Source organism: Podarcis bocagei, assembly GCF_964188305.1.
Source record: "Podarcis bocagei genome assembly, chromosome: 15".
NCBI lineage: Eukaryota > Metazoa > Chordata > Lepidosauria > Squamata > Lacertidae > Podarcis > Podarcis bocagei.
The window spans coordinates 25,658,558-25,676,963 of record NC_138141.1 but is presented as its reverse complement, the minus strand read 5'-3'; the positions used below and the strand labels follow the sequence as shown (position 1 = coordinate 25,676,963).

Here is an 18,406-nt window from a genome sequence, read left to right as displayed (position 1 = left end):
TTCTCACAGTGGCCAACCAGCACTGTTTCATGGGGAACCCTCAAGCAGGACATGAGCACTTTCGCCTTGTGTAGTTCAGAAGCACCACTGCCTATGACTGTGGAGGCAGAACGTAGGTATCATGGCTAGTAGACACGGATAGCCCCATCTTCCATGAATCTGTTCAATCCTCTTTTAAAGTCATGCATGTTCGTGACCATCCCTGCTTCCTGTGGATGTGAGTTCCATAGTTTAACTATGCACTGCATGAAGAACTGCTTTCTTTTATATGTCCTGAATCTTCCTAGATGCAGCTTCAATGGATGCTCACAAATTCTAGTGTTATGAGAGATGGGGATAAACCTTTCTCTGTTCACTTTCTCTGTGTCGTGCATAATTGTATACACTTCTGTCATGTCATGTTTTACCTGCCTTTTCTCAAAAGTCCCAAATGCTGAAGCCTTTCCTCATAGGAGCATCTCTCCACCCCCTCAATCATTGAAATTGCCCTTTCCTGAAGCTTTTCCAACTCTACAATAACCTTTTCAATGTGAGGCAACCAGAACTACACACAGTATTCCAAATGCGGTCGCGCCATAGATTTGTATAATGACATTTTTTCTATTGGCAGCTTTATTTTCAATTCATTCCTAATGATCCCTATCATGGAATCCCCCCCCCCCCCATGGCCATTGCACACTGGTGCGACATCTTCATCAAGCTATCTGCTATGACCACAAGGTCTTGCTCCTGTTCAGTCATTGACAGTTCAGACCCAGTGAACATATATGTGGAATTAAGAATTTTTATGCCGATATGCATCGCTTTACACTGCATTTGCCATGTTAATGCCTATTCCCTCCTTTCGGAGAGGTCCTGTTAGAGCTCTACGCAATCTCTTATTGCTCAAATGACCCTGGACAATTTAGCAACATCAGCAAACTTGCCCTGATGGATGCCCCAAGCCCACAGACAGCAGCCTCAAGGTTCTTGACAGGCAGTGGGTGCAGAAAGGAATGTGGGGGCAGAAGAAATCACCAAATAAAAATGCTCACCAGAGAGAAAACAATGGAGAAGAATGAGAGAGTTGTAGCATCCATGCCACACAATTATAGCTAGAATAGAAGGGGGGCAGAGGCTGGAGAAAGAGGGATGTCCTTTTTCTATCCTTGGATCCCCTTGAGAAACTCACCAAACTTACTGTACCTGGAACTGGATGTGGAGAGAGCAGCTGGCTGCTGAATGAGACATTGCTGTGGCAGCCTGAAGGAACACCATCTGCCTTGGGCTTGCCCATAGAAAGCAAGCCTAGAGAGACTAGGGCAGGCATAGGCAAACTTGGACCTTCAGATGTTTGGGGACTACAACCCCCATCATCCATAGCTAACAGGACCAGTGGTCAGGGATGATAGGAGTTGTAGTCCCAAAACATCTGGAGGGCCAAGTTTGCCTGGGCCTGGACTAGGGTGATGTCAGCAGCAACCCTTCGCTTTGTGAGATATTTACAGGGGAACCGAGAGTTTGTTTGGACCCTGAGTGAGAGCCAGAGTGGATGGGTGGGGCCAGGAGGGTGTGTCCAAAGGCGACAGAATTGATATTGGTTTATGTTTATTAGTAAATTTTGCATTAATGTGTATTTTTTTTTGAAATACTTGTTGTTTAAGTTGTCTGCTGTTGCTTTTGTTTTCTCTACACCGCTTAGAGATAGATTATTTTAAGTGGTACAGAAATGGTGCGAATAATTATTTTCCCTAAATAATTCTGGGACTATGTTAGTCCTTTGCTAAGGGTGCTGAGAGTGGTTGGGAGACCTCCTCTCACAGAGGTATGATTCCCAGCACTCTTAGAAAGCTGCAGTTCCCAAGATTCTTTGAGGGGAAGTACAGTGGTATAGGGACGCAGGTGGCACTGTGGTCTAAACCACAGAGCCTAGTGCTTGCCGATTGGAAGGTCAGCGTTTCGAATCCCCGTGACAGGGTGAGCTCCCGTTGTTCATCCCAGCTCCTGCCCACCTAGCAGTTCGAAAGCACGTCAAGTGGAAGTAGATAAATAGGTACCGCTCTGGTGGGAAGGTAAATGGTGTTTCCTTGTGCTGCTCTGGTTTGCCAGAAGCAGCTTAGTCATGCTGGCAACATGACCTGGAAGCTGTCTGCGGACAAACACTGGCTCCCTCGGCCTATAGAGCGAGATGAGTGCCGCAACCCCAGAGTCGTCTGCAACTGGACCTAACGGTTAGGGGTACCTTTACCTTTACAGTGGTACCTTGGTTGTCAAACTTAATCTGTTCCGGGAGTCTGTTCGACTCCCGCAACTGTTCAAAACCCAAAGTGTGGTTTGCAATTGGCTGCATGAGCTTCCTGCACTCAATCGGAAGTCACGTTGGACATTTGGCTTCCGAAAAAGGTTCACAAACCGGAACATTTACTTCTGGGTTTGCGGCATTTGGGAGCCGATTTGTTTGATAACTAAGCTGTTCGAGAACCAAGGTACTATAATGCCTATTCACATAGTATCAGAGTGCTGTAAATGAGACCTGGTGCAGATGTGACCTGAGACAGGAATGAGATGGTGAACTATATCAGGATGCAACATTCCTTCCTCTTAGGAAGGCACAAAAAAGGCTGGTTGGGGAGGCTGCAAGGCCAGCCCCAAGATATTCTGATGCCTGTTGCAAAGGATATGGTGATGCCCTCCTGCTTCTGCATACCCCTTTACCGAAGCTGCCCAGACTGAAAGTTGGATTTACTTCAGAGCTGGTGAAGGGAGGGTAACCTGACAGCTCCCAGCATCCTTTGTGGGAAGCCATGTGCTTTACATGTGCAGTGTGCATGCAGCCTCCATTGCAGAAAATCTGGATGAATAAGCTATCAAAATAAGTTGATAGCTTCCTGAAACTGGTTCTCCAAAACTCTCCTTTCCTTTCCAATGTGCCAATGCCTTTCCTTTCGCTTATAAGCCTCGGGTCAAGGCTTAGACTATTTCTGTTTTATTTATTTTTTACAGTGCTTAGCAACTTTAGGTACTTTTATAGCTAATGAACAAGGAAGCATATCAACAGAGTTGGTAATGACTACAGACCAGCAGGAGAGGGCATATTTTTCATGCAGCAGGTCTCAGGCTAAGTCCCCAGCACCTCCAGCTAAGGTGGTCAAAGACCCCTAGAGAACCACTGACAGTTGGTGTTCGGCAGAGGTGGGCTTGTGGAATGTACTCTGGGTTCCCCTTCAAACTGGTGCCATTCAGATGATACTGGACTACATCTCCTGCCATCCCTGACCATTAGTCATGCTGGCTGGGGCTGATGGGAACAGGAGCCCAGAGTGGGCTTATCCATACTTAGGGTTGCCACCTTTGTTTTGGCAAAATACAGGACAGGGTGGAGTGATTTGGGTGTGTGGGTGTGTGATATATATTTTTTCATCTGGTGCTGAAGTGACTTCAAAACAATCCATTACAATCTATTGCAGCCTAACAGGGTGACCCCTCTGGAATTTGTCACACCTACACCTACACCTACACCTACACATGAATTTGTAAATTTGTCTGTGCTTGGCTATCTAGAGCTGAAATAATATGACCTTTCACACACAGGTGTTTGGAGAGGATCCCTAACTTCACAGGGAGAGAGAGACAGTGACACACAGAGAGAAGACCTGAAATACAGGACAAAACTGTATCAATACAGGATGTAGCATTTCACATTGAAATACGGGACAATCCTCTATTATACAGGACAGGTGCAATACCTTTCCACACTTCCTTTTGTGCCGCTAATTTCCCCCAGGGAAAACCGCTCTTTAGAGCTCAATCATAGCAAACAGCAATTTTGATGTTCCCTGGATTGCCATTTGTTCTGATCTATCACTAAAGAGTGGGCTTTCCCTTGGAAAGGAGTGAGACAAGGGGAGAAATGCTCAGATCTGTGCCTAGAAAGTGCGAGACAAGGAGAAAACTGCTCAGATCGGTGCTTTCTAGACATAGCATAAGCCCCATCTCTCTTCATAGGGTATTCTGAGAATTGTAGCTCTGGGAGGCAAATAGGGGCCTCCTCTCAACTCTCATCTCCCTTAACAAACTACAGCTCCCACAATTCTTTGGGAGAAGCCATGACTGTTTCAAGTGACATCATAGAGCATTGAAAGTGCAGTGTGAATGTGGTCAAGGACAGCTTGACCTGCACACAGGAATAACCTGAAGGAACTCCTGTTTGTTTGGGTTGTGTGAACTAGACCCCAGTTCTATTTCCTGTTGCTAAGTTGAAGGTTGGTTCCTGGCCTGTTACAAACCTATCAGTCAGTTTCTTTTTTTCCCTTTTTCTCATACCCTCCTGCAATTTTCAGCTTGCCTGCTGGTCTTTGCCAATTTTATTTAGCTTGGACTCCATGCCTAGGCAATGGGCAATGTTTAATTTGCCTGCGTTTAAATTAATTAACATTATGATGTCGTCGAAAATTACTTCATTTGTAAATCCTCGGGGGAAGCAGTGTGTCATTTCTCTGTTCTCTAACAGCTCCTACGCACTGCCGGCAATGAATCAGAGTTAATACCCTTTCGCTGCAGGAGTGAGTATGCAGATGAGCCAAGATTTTTTGGGTGTGTGTGGTGTGTGTGTGTGCTGCTGCTGCTGCTGTTTCACCTCCCAGAATATTTTTTCTTTTAACAGCAACCTTGCCCTCAGTGCTACGGTCAATGAGTATGCATCATTTAGGAGATGCCAGTAAGCTGTGTTCCTCTTCTGTATGAGAGGTGGCAGCCTTATTCGTAAGAAATATAGCATGGTGTAGTGGTTAGAGTCAGACTAGGACAGGCATGGCCAAACTTGGCTCTCCAGATGCTTTGGGACTACAATTCCCATCATCCCTGACTCCTGGTCCTGTTAGCTAGGGATGATGGGAGTTGTAGTCCCAACGAGGGTGAATAGGGTATGGCCTCACCAACCTCAGTCTGCCCTTAGCCCTCCCCCCCTACTTACAGCTAGTCCAGGGCTGGCACTGCCTGCCAAAGATTCCTTCTCCATAGTCTCCGGGTACATTCAGATGTAGGGGATATTGCGTTAGTTGTTTTCCTAATCATGCCAGTGCTTCAGTCCTGTTTTCTAACATTCCCTTCAAACTGCAGTACCTGTTGTGTTATGGGACTTTGGTTTTTTGACCGATATGCAGGCACATGACACTAAATTTCATTCACACTGGTACGTGTGTTGGGTTGACACCACAGTGAAAGACATTGGAACATGTCACTATTCCCCCATCCTTTCTGCACATGCCTGTTTCTATGCCCCCATGATTCCCCCATGAACACATCGGGGAAATAACTGCATGCTAGCATACGGCCCCCAATTTTGTCACTTTACTCCCTCCATTTTCTGGGTTAAGGGGCCTGCAAACAGATCCCCGCCCCCCTTCCTGGAATCAGAAAACACAGAAAGGAGTGCTAAACATGCACCATATTCCATAGTTTTCCCAGAACTGACTTTTATGCCATGTGGAAAGCTTAACAGTGGTGTAGAAAATAAGAGAGCAACCTCAGGAAAATGAAACAATCAGCTTTGTGAATACAGGCTCAGTGTTGCCACCGTAGAACTCAACAGGGAGGAGGGCAAAACTGGAATTTGTGGGTGTTTGCCTGTCACTCATCTCCATGCTTTCCACCCCACCAATCCCAATGGACATCAGCCACCACTGACTAGGACGTGGGAGACTTGGGTTCAACTGAGCTCTGAAACAGTGTTTGCAAATAATGTAAGAAACAAATAAAACTGATGACAAAGATGACTGAGGTTCTGGAAAGCAAGCCGTATGATGAGTTGTTGAGGGAGCTGGGTGTGTTTAGATTGGAGAAGAGGAGACTGAGAGGAGATATGATAGCACTTTTCAAATATCTAAAGTGCTATCACATAGAAGATGGAGCAAGCTTGTTTTCTTTCTGCTCCAGAGGGTAGGACCCAAAACAATGGATTCACGTTACAAGAAAGGAGATTCCAACCGAACATTAGGAAGAACTTTCTGATGGTAAGATACTGTGTAAGATATAACAAGTATGATCTAGTTTCTTCGAGAACAATCGAAAGTCTATTTTTTTGTATTTTTAAATTTTCTTTTTTCTAGTATGGGATAGGATACAAACTGTAATATAGTAGATTGTTGTATAAATTTGTGAAATATGTTCAATAAAGATTTATATATATTTTTTAAAAAGGATAGGTGAAAACTAGCACCTTGAAAACCAACACCATTTTTTCCTACACAATTTTCAAAATTGTGTGCATTTAAAAACACTGGTAGCATTAAAATAAACTCAACAGTGTAGATAAGGTTTGATGGTGTAACAATGGATTTACTGAATGGTTTAGTTCATGTAAAATATGCAGGGATGTACGGTATGCAAAATGAACCACTGAAAGAGAAGAAGGGAATTCATTGACTTAAGGTTGTCTAAATGAATATATTGAAATGTAAACTAGAAAATTTAATAAAAAAAACTATTAAAAAGAAAAGAAAACCAACATCAAAAAGGACACATGTACAGACACACAATAGCATGGGCTGTCATATTCAGCACTGACTGAAGTCTCTGAACATACACGGAGTGCTGCAGTACTCACTCACCTTCCATCCGTTCTGTACCACATTGGTGGAGATGCCTACTAAGCTCAATAATGGAGGCATCTCTTTTGAAGGTCAGGAGTGGCAACCTAACCCAGAAGGCAAGACCACCCCTTGGCAGCTTACCTCCTCAAAGAGTTCCAGGCTGTAGGTGTTATCATCATCCGCAAAGTAAACAATCCCTGGCTGGCTGTTGTTTTTGTTAAAGGTCTCTCTCAGCCACCGTAGGGCCAGGTTCCTCTGCATTGTCCCCCGGGGGATGCGGGGGTCCCTCATGTCCCCCCTCAGCTTGTAGTTGCGTGGGGTTTCCACGTTGAGGTGGGTGTAGTTCAACCCAGTGTCCCTCAGGAGCCGAGTGACGAGAGGGGTCCTCCGCTGGGAGTCCTCCACTAGGATCCAGTGCAAGTTCATCACGTGCAAAAAAGTGTTGGCCAACCGCGTCAGCTCCGCCTTCTGGACCGGCCGGCTGTAGGTGGGTGTGACGACATGGATGGTGGGCAAGGCGTCCGACCAGGGAGGTGGTCGGGTGTAGACATACTCTGTCCTAACTACCTCCACGATGTCGCGGTCGGACAGGCAGTACTCCTTGGAGTCTGAGCCTTGGACGAAGTCGCGACGGGCATCTCCACCATCTTCTACAGCGGAGCATGGGAAGGAGAAGGGCAGAGAAGGAACAATTGGTTAGTCTCCCTGGAGAAAGCTGAGAAGGCTGCTCAGAAGCAAGAAACTCTTTCAGTTTGGATTGGCTGGAGCAGAGACCGAACACTAGCAGGAAAGGATGGAGAGGGTACAAACTCAAGACACATCTGCATTACAGGAAGTTGACTAGATGACGCTTTGGCTCCTTTCCAACTCTACGATTTTATGATCTACACAGCTCTGCAACAAGACAATCTGGATTTTCCAATCTGCAATCATAACAGCCATGTCTTCTCCTGCATGCCCTCTCATTCCTCTCTTATACCCACTATGCTGGCTTTTAGACTGGAAGCTCCTTGGGACAGAGTCCTATACTCTGGAAAATTGATGGTACTGTATAATTATCAACATCTATTTTTTTCACCTTTTTTTTTTTTAAAAAAAGAAAGAAAATAGAAAATGAAGAAACTAACACAGGATGCAGGCCCAAATTTATCAATTTTGGTTTCTCTTAGTTTCTTGCTTTCCCAATCTTAAATTCAGTTAGCCACATTTCCAGGTCAGTATTTTTAAGGCCTCGTGATAATTCATCAGCATTTTAATGTGTGCTTCTCCGAACCTACACATTTTTAACACACATTTTTGCCTAATCTACACATTTTTGTCAGCAATCTCCTGTGCATATACAATATATAGAGAGAGTATACATTTGGTGTGCTGTTTTCATGGATATCTACATTTTTAAGCACACTTCCCTCTAACATATGCATTTTTGTACCCCTTTTTTTGGTTGGGGAACTGCATCACAGCATTTGAAGAAAAGTGAATTTCTAGGATAGATGTGTTTTGGTTCAAGCGATGTTTCAGAAGGGGTGACTTAGGTAGGTCTGCATTAAAATGTAAATGCTGAACCAAAATTCTAGTGTTTAGAATTTTGTTTAGGCATTAATTTTAATAGCGGGGGGGGGGGGGGAATGTAGCATTTGGAAGAATACAATTGTCAACTAATGCGTCCAAGAGAGCTGTGGGGAAGTCAAATGGAACCAGCCAGATTTGGGCAAAACAATGACTCTACCCTCAGGACTACTGGCTGATTATTACTTTGTGAGACCAATAGCACATTTGATGTTGATGTTTCACCCATGGCCTGTTGATGTTTCACCCATGGCAGCAGATGATCTTCTAGAGAAGTCTCTTGAGTGTTTCTTTTAAAAGAAATAATGTAGGAGCTTGGAGGACCTCCTGTTTGTTTCTGCTTATGCCCTGCTTTCCTTTTTGTAAATGAAAGCAAAATGTTACACAGTCACCATAAGTGCTCTCTTCTGTCCAAAGGAAACCAAACTAGTCTGGAACTTCTCAGTAAATGGGGTAGCAAGGAGTGTGCAACAATATACCGTATACCAAAACACGGTGGTGACTGCCGACAGTTTATGGATGCTCATCATACAATCTCATTAGATTCCTGCAACATCTTCTCTTTTGGTGTATCTAGACTACAGATTATACCAAGTGAACAACAGGATCACTAAATAGGGGCTACAGTTGAACCTGCTGTATCAGCAGGGGTTGCCCATTCTTGTCAATGGATTGTGGCTGGGGCAGAGGGCTCAATCCACATACAGTGCCCTGAAAACCCTGTTTGCACCATTGTTGGACAGTTATTTCCTTTTCTCCAGGGAAACCTGAACACTGCAGTTCTTGGAGACATGCGTGCTTACTGTAGGTGCCAGAGGTGGATGCCAGGAACAGGTCAGCAATAACCCGGCTTCAGTTCAGTTAACTATTTACTCAAAGAAACAAGACAAGCCCAGGAGGCCAGGCCTAGTGAGCACAGCCACTCTTCCTGGCAGAGTTTGCTTCTATGAGACAGTTGCAAGGACTGAAGATTCCCACCTGCCCACAGCTACCTAAGTCTCCACCCTTGGTTCCTTCCCAAGCAATCTGAGTTTCTGTCATCTTGCCTGTATTTTATCAATCTGTATTTGCTCTCCTCTCCTCCCCTGCCCCTGGTTCTGGACTGTTCTCTGCCTTAGCTTCTTCCTGCTCACTAAAACCTGTTATCTCTTCCGACACCACCTCCTGCCAGTCTGCGACCACTTTTCCCTCTGACCACTCATCATCCTACTGCCAATTCCCTGGCTCTGAGCCTTCTTCAATTTGGGGTTCCTGTGAGAGATTTCCCCACAGTTCCTAATCCAGATGTTCCAAAGTTCCTAATCCAGATGTGGAAGTTAGAAGGGGCTATTGCCAGGCACATCAGCCGCAAGACACCTGAAAGAGCAATGCTTGGGCAACACATTATGGTGGCAGTTCATGTTTCCTAGCAAGATGTTACGAATAAGAATGCATGGTCTATTTTAGAGTGTAGGCTCCCTGTGGGTGGACACCCATCTGTTTGCGCCCTTGTGAAATGTACATGTACACATATGGCACTGAATGAATACAACTGCAGCCGCACTAATGAATAATAATAATAATAAGTTGTTCTGTTCGCAATTACTCGAGGTACAATTGGACATGCTCTCCTGTGGTTGCAAGAAATTAGCTGCCATGGCCACTCCCCCATACTTTAAGGTTATTCATAATGGACTGAAATAGAATTGCCCTACCAGTCTGTTTACCAGTTTTTTGCTCTTTCCAGGAATGGCTAGCTGATTCATGGAGCCATTTCAGTTAGCATACCAGCAGCTCAACCACATTTTAATCCTAATGTAGTGAAATGCTTTGTCCATAGCTTCATCCAAAATGTGAAGAAATTTGTTTAGAAGAGCACTGCTGGGTCAGACCAACGGTCCATCTAAGTCCAGCATCCTATTCTCAGGGTGACCAAGTAAATGCCTGTAGGAAGCCCGGAAACAGGACATGGGTGCAACAGCACTCTCCCTGCTCGTGATTCCCAGTGACAGAAGTCAGAGGCAAATTGCCTCTGATTATGGAGGTAGCTCATAGCTCTTACAACTAGTAGCAGCCTTCTCTTCCAAGGATTTCTCTAACCCTCTTTTTAAAGCCACCCAACCTCCATTTAATAGCATTTGCCCAAAGGTTGTGACTGAACAGTCCCACATTTAATGCTGCATCTTACTTCTGAGTTTGTATGCCAAGAACCATTCTGCTTCCACACAAGCCTGCCCATTTTCTATGGCAGAGGTGACTGCGGTGATGCCCTCCATATTGGACTCCAATTCCCATCATCCACAACCATTGGCCTTGTTGCCTGGGGCTGATGGAAGTTGCTGTCCAAAATATCTGAAGTTGGAGAAGCCTGTTCTAGCTTATGACCCCCCCCCCAAAAAAAATGCATTTGAGAGAGATCCAAAGTAATTGACATCAGCCTTTAGAGCTTGCATTGTGGTTCGCATCAAAAGCCCAGCATAATCCAGAGTATATTGGACTAAAACCCTGGATAACCTGGTAAGGATTTTGTTTCTTGATTCTTATTAGACCTCAGGGATGATCAGTTTAGGACAGGGGAGAACTTGTAGTCCATCAGATGTTGCTTTATTCTTAACTCCCATCATTAAAGGAGGAGGAGGAGAGCCATGTATACATCACCCTGAACTCCTTAGAAGAAAGGTGTTGTAACTAGAATAAATAAATGAGCTCCATAACTGTGGCCATGCTAAATAGCACTAACTAAATTTTATTATTTATATTTATTTGTTATCAGCATTTTTATACCTCTCTCCAACCTTATACCCTCCCAGAATGCTTTTACAAAAATATTTTTTAATGGGAAAAAAAGGAAATACACCCAAATATAAAGTTAGCAGAAAATACACTTCCAGGAATGAAACATATACCAAAGGTTGTGTCATTGCATTCTACTTTATGGAAAGGTCAAAGAGCAGTAGCTCAGTGGCAACCACAAGGTTCCGGGTTCAGTCCTGAGCATCTTCAAATACAGCTGGGAAAGACTCTTCTCTGAAATGCTGGAGTTCCCCTGCTGCTCAGTGTAGACAATGCTGAGCTCAGTTGACCAATGCTTAAGCTGGGCATAAGGCAACTTCTTGTTTCCACATGAGCCTGACCCTTCACTGATATCATTTACTGCAGCTGTATATACCATGCATTGCACTTTCAGAAATTAGATGGGTGGTACCTGGAGATGATGCCTTTTCGGAGGAACATCTTCCTCAAGGATGTTCACTGAGCACCAATGTTGTGGTTTATTTAGGTGTCCAATAAAGATGGTCTCATTCTCCCCCCTGGCTTCTGCTTAGAAGCCGTCTGGCAGGGATGAGGTCTTAGCTCACGTGTGTTGTACACAGAAGGTACCAGGGTCAACTCCTGACATTTCCAGGTAGGGCTGGGGAAAACTCCTTGCATGAAACTCTGGAGAGTCCCTGCCGGCCAGTGTAGACAACACTGAGCTGCATGGATCAATGGTCTGACTTGACAAAAGGCAGCTTCCTTATCCTTACCAGTCATGGGAAGTTTAGGAATGCTAGTCCTTAACCTGTCACAGGTCACACTGGATCCTGGCTGCTCTTCCTGAGCTCTCCATCTGTTTCTCTTGGCTGGGGGAGAGGTCTGTGTGTGCCTTGTGTCCTGTCCTGTCTCAACTACCCCTTAAGTGTGGTGGAGGGAACTTCAGGATCACCACTGCTAAAGTAAGGTGAGGTTTCTCTACCTGACTGAGGGAGGTGACATATTGTCCTTCGCCTCCTGCATGCAAAACAAGCCCTGTTGCTCCCACAAGATGCTGCGATGGCCAGGAGTTTAGAGGGCTTTAAAAATGAAAGATTCGACAAGAGTCATGGAGATAAACCTCATCTCTGTGGCCGCAAGCCAAGAGAGATAAACAGGGAAGGAAATACAACTCGGGGGAAGAGCTCGGACTTTGCTTGCAGAAGGAACCAGGCTCAATGCTTGGCATCTCCCAGGTAAAAGGATCAGGCAACACGGCTGCAAAGGAGCCCAGAGAGCCACTGCCTGTTTGACTTGACCAAGGTGGGAAACATATATCATCGAGCCCTAGTGGATGGAGGCTAACATCTTGTGTACACTGCTTCCTGAACATGAAAAGAGCCTTGCCTAGTCCAGCATCCTATCCTCAGTGGGAAAATGGCAAGCAGGATTTGAGCCCAAGAGAAACCTTCCTCTCCTGCAGTTTTGAGCAACAGGCATTCAGAAGCATTGCTGCCTCCGGGTGTGTGTGTGTGCACGCACACTGGATGCAGAATAAATGAAAGCATGTACACAGTCTAAGTAAAACCAACCCATATAAACTCCAAAACCGTTTCCACCCTGCAAGAAGCTTGGAAGAACGCTGTGTGACTGTGAGCTGCCCGAGGATGAAAATGAGCTGGGTGATGATGGAAGAACTGGGAATGAGCCATGGGGGGTGTTGGGTTGGCGGTGGTGGAAGCAAGAGGTGGGCGCAGTTGGCCCAGGCTGGTGGCTTTCTCCTCACCCTTGTGCACGGCAAGCAGCGGAGCAATGGTGCTTTGGTGCCACACGGTGATGAGCAGTGTCCAGGGAAGAACTATCAGCACGATAGCCAGGATGTCTCGACGCTTCGGCATCTCCAAGGCTGAAGGGACCCACAGCTCCTCATTACCTGACAGCGAGAACCCCAGAGACAGAACAGCAGAGGACATGGAGAACAGAGATAAATGGACAAGAAGGAACAACGGCAGAGAGAGAGAGAGAAAGAGAGGAGAGGGCGGCAGAAGGTGGCACGGCTCGTAGGTCTTACCAGTACTCACAACCCACCCATTGCACAAGCAGGTTTGCAGGGACAGCTGCTGCCAGAGGAGAAGGAGGAGGAGGAAGGACAGGCCGCTGCAAGCGGGGGACGTTCCTCCAGGCAATATCGCGAGAGCCGCCAGCGAGGAGGACTTCAGGGTCCCGTTTGGACAGAGGCCTGCAAGGGAAAGCAGAAAGGAAGAGGCAGAAAGAAGCGCTTGAGGGTTGGGCGGGTTCAACGTTTCGCTTGCTAAAGCCTGCCTCATGAGTTGCAGCATCAGTCTGGGTCTTGACTCAGCCCTGGAACCTGTTAGTTAACAAGAAGGTAAACTCTGAGCATGTGCAAAGAGCCTTTTCTTCACCACTGGGTATCTACAGCAGGGATGGGGAAGCTGAGGCCCCCCAAATGTTGTTTGGGACTCAGTCTGGTCAAGAGCCAGGGATAATGGGAGTCAATTACTTTCACAAACACTGTTTGACTGTTTTTCTGTGCACTCAGTTTTTAAATGATTGTCAAACTGCCTTGTGTTTTATGGATTTCTAAGGCACTCTGAGGCATCATTTTAGGTGCAAAGCAATGAAGGAATGTAAATCATCACTGCCATCCAGCAACTTCTGGAGATCCATAGCTTCCCGGTCCCTGAACTACAGCCCTGCTCTCACTGACCCATGGCCGTGTCTGAGGCCTGATCCACACATGCCTCTGCCCCACTCTACACTGGTGACCCACAGCTTAGCAGCAGAGAAGGGAGTCGGTGAAATGGCACCAGGGAAGATGAGAAAAACTTGGACCTCCTGCGGTAAAAGAGGTTGCATGAGTTATTTTTTAATTTGACAAGTCATTTCAGGCCAAGTGCATCTAAGCACACACAGAGTGCTTGAGTGGGTGGAAGGAATGACATGCAAATTGTGGGCGTGTACACAGTGTGCTTCCCATTTGGTTGTTGTTAAACTACACAGAGAACTTGAATATTTTGTCACCTGCTGTAAAAACCACCACTCTGTCCCTGCTAAACGTTCTTGGATAATTTCCTTCAGCGTAGGTCATTTGCTCTGTATATTATAATTTTATGATGTTTTGACAATTTTTTTTGTATCCTGCCCCCCCATTGGCAGATTTTAACTGCTCTTATAGTAAGTAAGTAAGTAAGTAAGTAAGTAAGTAAGTAAGTAAGTAAGTAGCAGAATGCCCTTGAACATGGGCAAAGGGTACACTGTCAACTATGTTGTTATTTTGTGCTCCTCTTTGTTTATATGCCACCTTTCAGCCAAAAAAAGTCTCCCCGTGCCTACCGTGCTCAAAGAATAAATGCAGGAAGGCAAATACAAACAATACAAATGATAAAAATTTAAAACAAAACAACAAAACTGAAACCGACCCATTCACTCATCCCCATTCAAAGAGATGCCAACTCTTTAACAATGGCTAATCAATAATATCTTCACAGGATATTACTGAAGCAGTACCTCATGTGCTTCTAGCTTGCACTCTTTATAAAGATTTGAGGGGTGACGTTATTACCCCTCTACTACTATCCATACTAGGTCACTCAACCATTGCTATGGTGTCCTTTCTTCTAGCAGATCAAGATAGCAAGGTGACAGCAAAAACTACAATTTTTTTTAGCATGGGCAATTAGAATAAGACCAATTGTTTGATTATTGATTTGAACCTCCAGAATATATTTTGTAGAGTTAAGTTTTTACCTCTATTTTCAGTACATTGTATTTTATTGCTTATAGCTAGTGGCTGATGAAAATAAAGATTCTTCTGATTTTCATTATTCATGGGAAAGACATTATAATGGATTCTCCAGCCCCCATCCTCTAAGGATTCTGGGAAATCCCATGACATTTTTTAAAAATTGAAAAATATCAACATGAGTCCACCTTTACATGACAGACACGCCTCCCACAAGAAATCCCATGTCAAGGGTAACCTACGAGGTGTCTTACAGCTGCTTTAGACCACAACTGGCATCATGGCCAAATGGACTCCAGTCTCGTCCAGCATGGCCTTATAGTAGTGGCCATTGATCCATCTAGCTCAGTATTGTTTTCACTGACTGGCAGGGTCTCTCCAGGGTTTCAGGCAGGGAATTTTCCCCAGTCCTAACCTGGACATGGAAACTGAATGCAAAGCAGATACTCTACCACTGGTCTTTCCCCCTATGGTGCTGAGGCTGGTAGGAGATGTAGTCCAAAATATCTAGAAGGCAGCAGGTTGGGGAAGGTTTCCCTAGATTGTCCCCTGGTTTTGTGCAGGCTCCTCTCCTGACTGCTTCCATTCCTCCACTGTGAAGCATCCAAGGCTAGAGTGCATTAAACTGCCACAGTAGCTTAACTCCGATGTGAACATGAATACGCGCAAGATTTAAGCAGGCTGTATTTTATTGAGGGGTTATCTTGGCAAGCGGCGTACATCACTTAGATGGCAACGTGCCGGGCCGCCAGTTTGCAAACAGGAAAGAGCTGCCGAGCTCATGTGCAGCTCTGGAACCAAGGAAGCAGATATCAAAACACTGCACTGCTGCATTGCAGGTAGAGAAAGGCACCTGGGAGCTGTGGCTGGAGCATTCAGATGCTGGGGTGCAAGCCACTTTGATTCAGGACAGAAGGGACAGACGTTGCATAAGAACATGTAACCACCAATGAACAACCCATCAAATCCAACACAGCCTTGTTTGGTCCTTATTTGCCAGGTAACTTTCTGGTTACCTGTCGTAGGAAACTGGTCTCTGCTGTCTCAGGTCAATGGTCTATCTAGATCAGACTGACTGGCTGCAGCTGTTTGGGGTTCCAGGTGGAAGCCTTTCCTAGCCCTACTTGGAGATGCTTAGGATCAAACCTGAGACCTTCTGCATGCAGAACAACTGTCCAACCAGTCAGGAGTATATAGGAAACTGCTTTGTATCGAGTCATTGGTTTATCTACTTCAGTGCTGTTCACTGGCAAAGGCACTCCTGGATTTCAGGGCCAAAAGTTACACAATTCACACTTCCCAAAGGAAGAGCAATAAGAAGCTGTGAGGTCCCAAGCCAGAATTTGCTCCTGATCTGGATTCTGCCCCCTGCTCAGTTTCCTGATGAAAGCTCCTCCCGCTCTAGTTGCTGTTTGCACTTGAAGGTGCAAGTCTTGAGTTGCTGGACTCTTGCTGTTTTTCAGCCCAAAGGAGTTTATTCATGGATATGTTTTGGGATCTCAAGTGTTTGTTCTGAGTTCAAATCTCATCTCAGTTCTGAACTTTCTCAGGAGGCCTTAGGCAAACTGCAGTATCTCAGCCCTTGTTCCCCATCTGCAGTTTGGGGATAATAATCCTTGTCTATTTTAATGCGCACAACCCTAGAGTCTGTCAAGACTGGCCCGTACGGGCAGGGGTACCTTTACCTTTGGGATGCGGGTGGCGCTGTGGGTAAAAGCCTCAGCACCTAGGACTTGCCGATCGAAAGGTTGACGGTTCGAATCCCCGCGGCGGGGTGCGCTCCCGTCGCTCGGTCCCAGCGCCTGCCAACCTAGCAGTTCGAAAGCACCCCCGGGTGCAAGTAGATAAATAGGGACCGCTTACCAGCGGGAAGGTAAACGGCGTTCCGTGTGCTGCGCTGGCTCGCCAGATGCAGCTTGTCACGCTGGCCACGTGACCCGGAAGTGTCTGCAGACAGCACTGGCTCCCGGCCTCTAGAGTGAGATGAGCGCACAACCCTAGAGTCTGGCAAGACTGGCCCATACGGGCAGGGGTACCTTTACCTTTACCTTTATTTTAATGGGATTATCAACAGAGAAGTGCTTTCAGGTATCTAAATACTATTGTCACTGCAGCCTCTCCACTAGAGGATGCACTTGTACCAGCCTGTTCGGATTCTGTTATCTACAGATCCATGAAAGTGCCCCTTCCAGTCATTGACATGTTGCAGCCAGCCAATAGCAGTCAAGCAGTGCGTGGAACACAGCCAGTGAGGTGTGTGACCTGGGGTGTGGCTTAGGTGGGCATAGCTTTGGGACAGTCCATGAAGACCAGGTACAGACACCTGGAGGGTTCCTTGCCCCTGGCCTAGAGGCTGTTGACCTGATCTGAGTGAACCAGCTCACAAAGATGCTTTTCCTAAAGGTAAAGGTAAAGGGACCCCTGACCATTAGGTCCAGTTGTGGCCAACTGTGTGGCTGTGGCACTCATCTTGCTTTATTGGCCGAGGGAGCCGGCGTACAGCTTCCAGGTCATGTGGGCAGCATGACTAAGCTGCTTCTGGTGAACCAGAGCTGTGCACAGAAACGCCGTTTACCTTCCCGCTGGAGTGGTACCTATTTATCTACTTGCACTTTGACGTGCTTTTGAACTGCTAGGTGGGCAGGAGCTTTTCTTAGATGGTGTTTTTTCCAAGGCTGATGCTTCTTACCCTAGCCTGGGCAAATGCTAGAATCCATGCAGCTTCCCGCAGGCAAAAGAGAAAGTGAGGGGAAATTCTCTCCCTGCTGTATGGAACGCGGAGCGAGGGAGGGAGGCCTTGCTGTTTCTGCCTGGCCTCCTTCAGTATCGATTCCCTTTAATTGGGTCCGGAATGTTTAACTGCTCCCTGGTCAATCATCAGCAACTTCAGCTTTCCAGAAAGGAGGAGGAAGATGCAGCCTCTCGATTAAAACAAACAAACACAAACCAGCCAGATCCAAGAATCTTGAGTGTGTGTGTGTGTGTGTGTGTGTGTGTGTGTGTGAGAGAGAGAGAGAGAGAAAGTGATAGACTGCCACTTAGCATCTGCAATGCAAAAGGTTTGGCAGGCAGGGCAATAGCCTTTTCTAATTAATCCAAAGCCGCTGCAATTGCAAGCTAGGGCATAGTTTACATTGTTAGGGAGCACAGACGAGTCAAGGTGGGGCACCCTCCATTGAAGGGGGTGGCGTGGTGGCACAGCAAGGAAGTAAATGTCCAGGTGTGGAATTCAATGTAGTGCTAAGGAGATCAATGTGTCCCCTCCCCTCCTCTTGTGTGCTGTTCTGGGGGTTCTCCCGACCCTCCAGAGAGGATTTGTGTGTGTGTGTCTGCACAGATATAAGGGAAATTTCTTTATTAATAATGGAATACAGATTACTTAATGTAAGAGGAAGGTAGAAACCACAAAAGAGTTAGAGGGAAGTCAAAATAACATACAAGGGATGCAAACCAGTCTAGGAGAACAGAAAGAACGTGACTGTAAAGAAAAAAATGAGAGGAAAGTGGAAATATGAAGACAACTTCTTTCTAAGAACCTAATGTATTGAATATGTAAAGTATGGTTTGTACTCCTTAAATGAATTTATATATAATATAATTTTTTTATTTTTCTCTTCTTTTTTCTTTTCCTCCCTTCCCCCCTTCCCCCTTTTCTTTCCCTTTTTTATTTCAAGTGTAATTTGTTAGATTTTCTTTTTGTATTGTTTTGTATTGTTATTGTTGATTGTTTTTTATTTGCAAAATAAATAAAGCATTTAAAAAAGAAAAAAGAAAAAGAAGAGAGACCAAAGCC

The 18,406-nt window shown here is 45.6% G+C and overlaps 1 protein-coding gene across 4 annotated transcripts in view; it reads right to left on the bottom strand.

The window, feature by feature from the left end:
- Positions 1-18,406, bottom strand: part of B3GAT1 (beta-1,3-glucuronyltransferase 1) — a 62,369-nt gene that overhangs the window by 9,025 nt on the left and 34,938 nt on the right. For 2 of the 4 annotated variants that reach the window (XM_081172709.1, XM_081172708.1), the window contains exons 2-3: positions 12,637-13,089; positions 6,711-7,219 (exon numbers count right to left, since the gene is read on the bottom strand). In XM_081172709.1, coding sequence (XP_081028835.1) covers positions 6,711-7,219; positions 12,637-12,823 — 696 coding nt within the window. In that variant the 5' untranslated portion in view covers positions 12,824-13,089. The remainder of the gene's footprint in view (positions 1-6,710; positions 7,220-12,636; positions 13,090-18,406) is intronic. The other 2 variants (XM_081172711.1, XM_081172710.1) reach the window with 2 other exon arrangements.